Source organism: Triticum urartu, chromosome 3A, assembly GCF_056163025.1.
Source record: "Triticum urartu cultivar PI428250 chromosome 3A, HENAU_Tu73, whole genome shotgun sequence".
Taxonomy (NCBI): Eukaryota; Viridiplantae; Streptophyta; class Magnoliopsida; order Poales; family Poaceae; genus Triticum; species Triticum urartu.
In genome coordinates, this window is record NC_141875.1 from 723,802,508 (window position 1) to 723,804,723 (window position 2,216).

General features: G+C 52.8%; 1 protein-coding gene across 1 annotated transcript; it reads left to right on the plus strand.

Annotated features, from left to right (window-relative positions):
* Positions 1-1,089: 1,089 nt before the first annotated feature.
* LOC147982220 (uncharacterized) lies at positions 1,090-1,821 on the plus strand. The gene has a single exon (XM_087516242.1). It carries the CDS (start codon positions 1,090-1,092, stop codon positions 1,819-1,821), a length of 732 nt encoding a protein of 243 aa, XP_087372368.1.
* Positions 1,822-2,216: the final 395 nt, after the last annotated feature.

Below are 2,216 nucleotides of genomic sequence, written 5' to 3' on the forward strand. Positions count from 1 at the left end.
GTCGTCGCTGAAATCACCGCCGTCTGCTGCTTTGACCGACATCCCCGTCGATCCGTCAGACAGTCCAGTCCGATCCAGCCGTGTATGTTCGACTGCAACCATGCTCTACCCTGCGTCGTCTCTGCCCCGCACATCTGTGCATTGATTGACGCCTTGTGTTTGCATGATCCTGTCACGGCGCGCTCCAGACTACTCCAAGCCTTATACGCACGTCGCCATCCTTGCCGCACAATGTCCATCTTGATCAACTTGGCATCCTGCTACTCCATCAAGCATATCCGTCGCACAAACAATTCCTGCAACACTTGAATTCAGGCAGCCTGTCAATGTAAGCATTAACCCAAAATACCAACTTCCGTCGACCTGTACTGGACCCGCGACTCCTGCGCCTCGATTACCATCCGGCCACAGCCGAAACAATACCTACATGCTGCCATCTCCATACAAGACCATGTACCAAGCAAAAGAGCCAATAAAATCCCACATAGCTTAGCTTTTCCTGTGTCCATGCAAAAACCATCTTGACTTACACCACACCAAGCTTAGACTTTATTCCTTTACTCTCCTGCTCCTGATTGCAATGTGTTGGCTCGTGACAGTCCTTTTTCCTTAACAAATCTCTCATAGCTCTCTACAGCATACAGACATATGCTTCGCAGCCTCCAGCACACACACGCGCTTGCGGCAGTCACCCATGGACTAGCTACCATGTGCTCTCACGGCCCAACCTGCCCACCAAGCCATGATGACTCTACTGGCGCCCCATGGGCCTCCGCCCACGCATGGCCTGGCTCGGCCAGCCCCTCCTGGGCCAGCCTACCAGCACCTGTTGTAGCTAGTTTTGGTAACCAGTCACGCGCAGAAGACTTTTTTCTCTCAAGTTAGGGTTTTCCTCCTCCCAGAGGCGATTTTCGCCGCCGTCGAGAATTTTTCTTCCCTCTCGCCGATCTAGCCAGGAAACGACTGAGGAGCGATCAAGGGGCGATCATTGGGACCGCTACCCGCTCCTGGTCCGCGCCCTGGTTGTTCGACGGCGCGCTAGGGTTTCCACCAAAGGCCCGATCCATCTACATCAGGTTAGTGATCTCCATGGATTCGACCGGGGCCTCGGGGTCATCTGCGGTTAGCGATGTTGAAGCAATGATGAAGGAGCTGGGGCTGCGTGAAGAGGATTTGGATGACGTTGTGGTTGATGAGAAGGAGGTGCCAAAGGAGGCGGCGAGATGGGTCGCCCTCGCTAGGGTTAATACAAACAAAACCTACAACAAGACTTGGTTCTATCGCAACATGGGAGCTGCCTGGGATATTGCGCAAGAATCAAAGTTCAAACCTTTAGAGGATAATCTGTATACTGTGCAATTTACATGCTTAGGTGATTGGGAGTGGGTCATGCAAGATGGACCTTGGAACTTCCGAGGTGACGCAGTGATCCTAGTGCCATATGACGGAGTCACCAAGCCGTCCCTGATCAAGCTTGACTATGTGGACATCTGGGCTCAGATACATGATGTGCCTGACCTCTATGCGCATCTAGTCGGCCCACTTGCTTCAAAGGTGGGAGAGGTACTGCATGTGGAGCAGCCATCACATGATTTCACGGGGAATTTTTACCGCATCTGGGTTCGTATCAAGGTAGATAAACCTCTCAAGAATGCAGTTTCGATGATTAGAGATGGCAAGCGCCAAATCTATAGAGTTAAGTACGAGAGGTTGCCGGACTGGTGCGCGGTCTGTGGCATGTTGGGACACCTTTTCAAGGAGCATGGTGATGGCATACATCGTCCCTCGGCGCTGGTTTTTAAAGATTTGAGAGCTAGCTAGTACCTGCGATCTGGAAAGGGACCTGGAGAAGGTAGAGGACGCCGGGGGGGTCACCGTGGTGGCCGATCCGGTGGTCGCACAAAGTCCTATGAGATGAGCAATGAGCATGATGGTAATGAATAGACAGGGGAGGCTGGTGATGCTGACGAGGATATGGCTTTTGAAGAGAATAGAAAAAAGGGATCGATTGCGACAGAGCATGCAGTTAAGGCTACCACCGATGGCATGAGAGGAGAGGCGACAAGCTCAGATGCTAATCAGCTAGCGCTCATACTGCATAGTGATGCCCCGCTGAGCCCTCCCCCGAAGAGGGATCCGAAGCGCAACAAGGTCTCAGAAGGCAAAGATGGTGTTGGCAACAAAAAAACCCGTTGGCGGGCTCCTTCGAGGGCGCC

Excerpts from the sequence above, each read along its gene's own strand:
- LOC147982220 (XM_087516242.1), top strand. The coding sequence starts at position 1,090 with ATGGATTCGACCGGGGCCTCGGGGTCATCTGCGGTTAGCGATGTTGAA.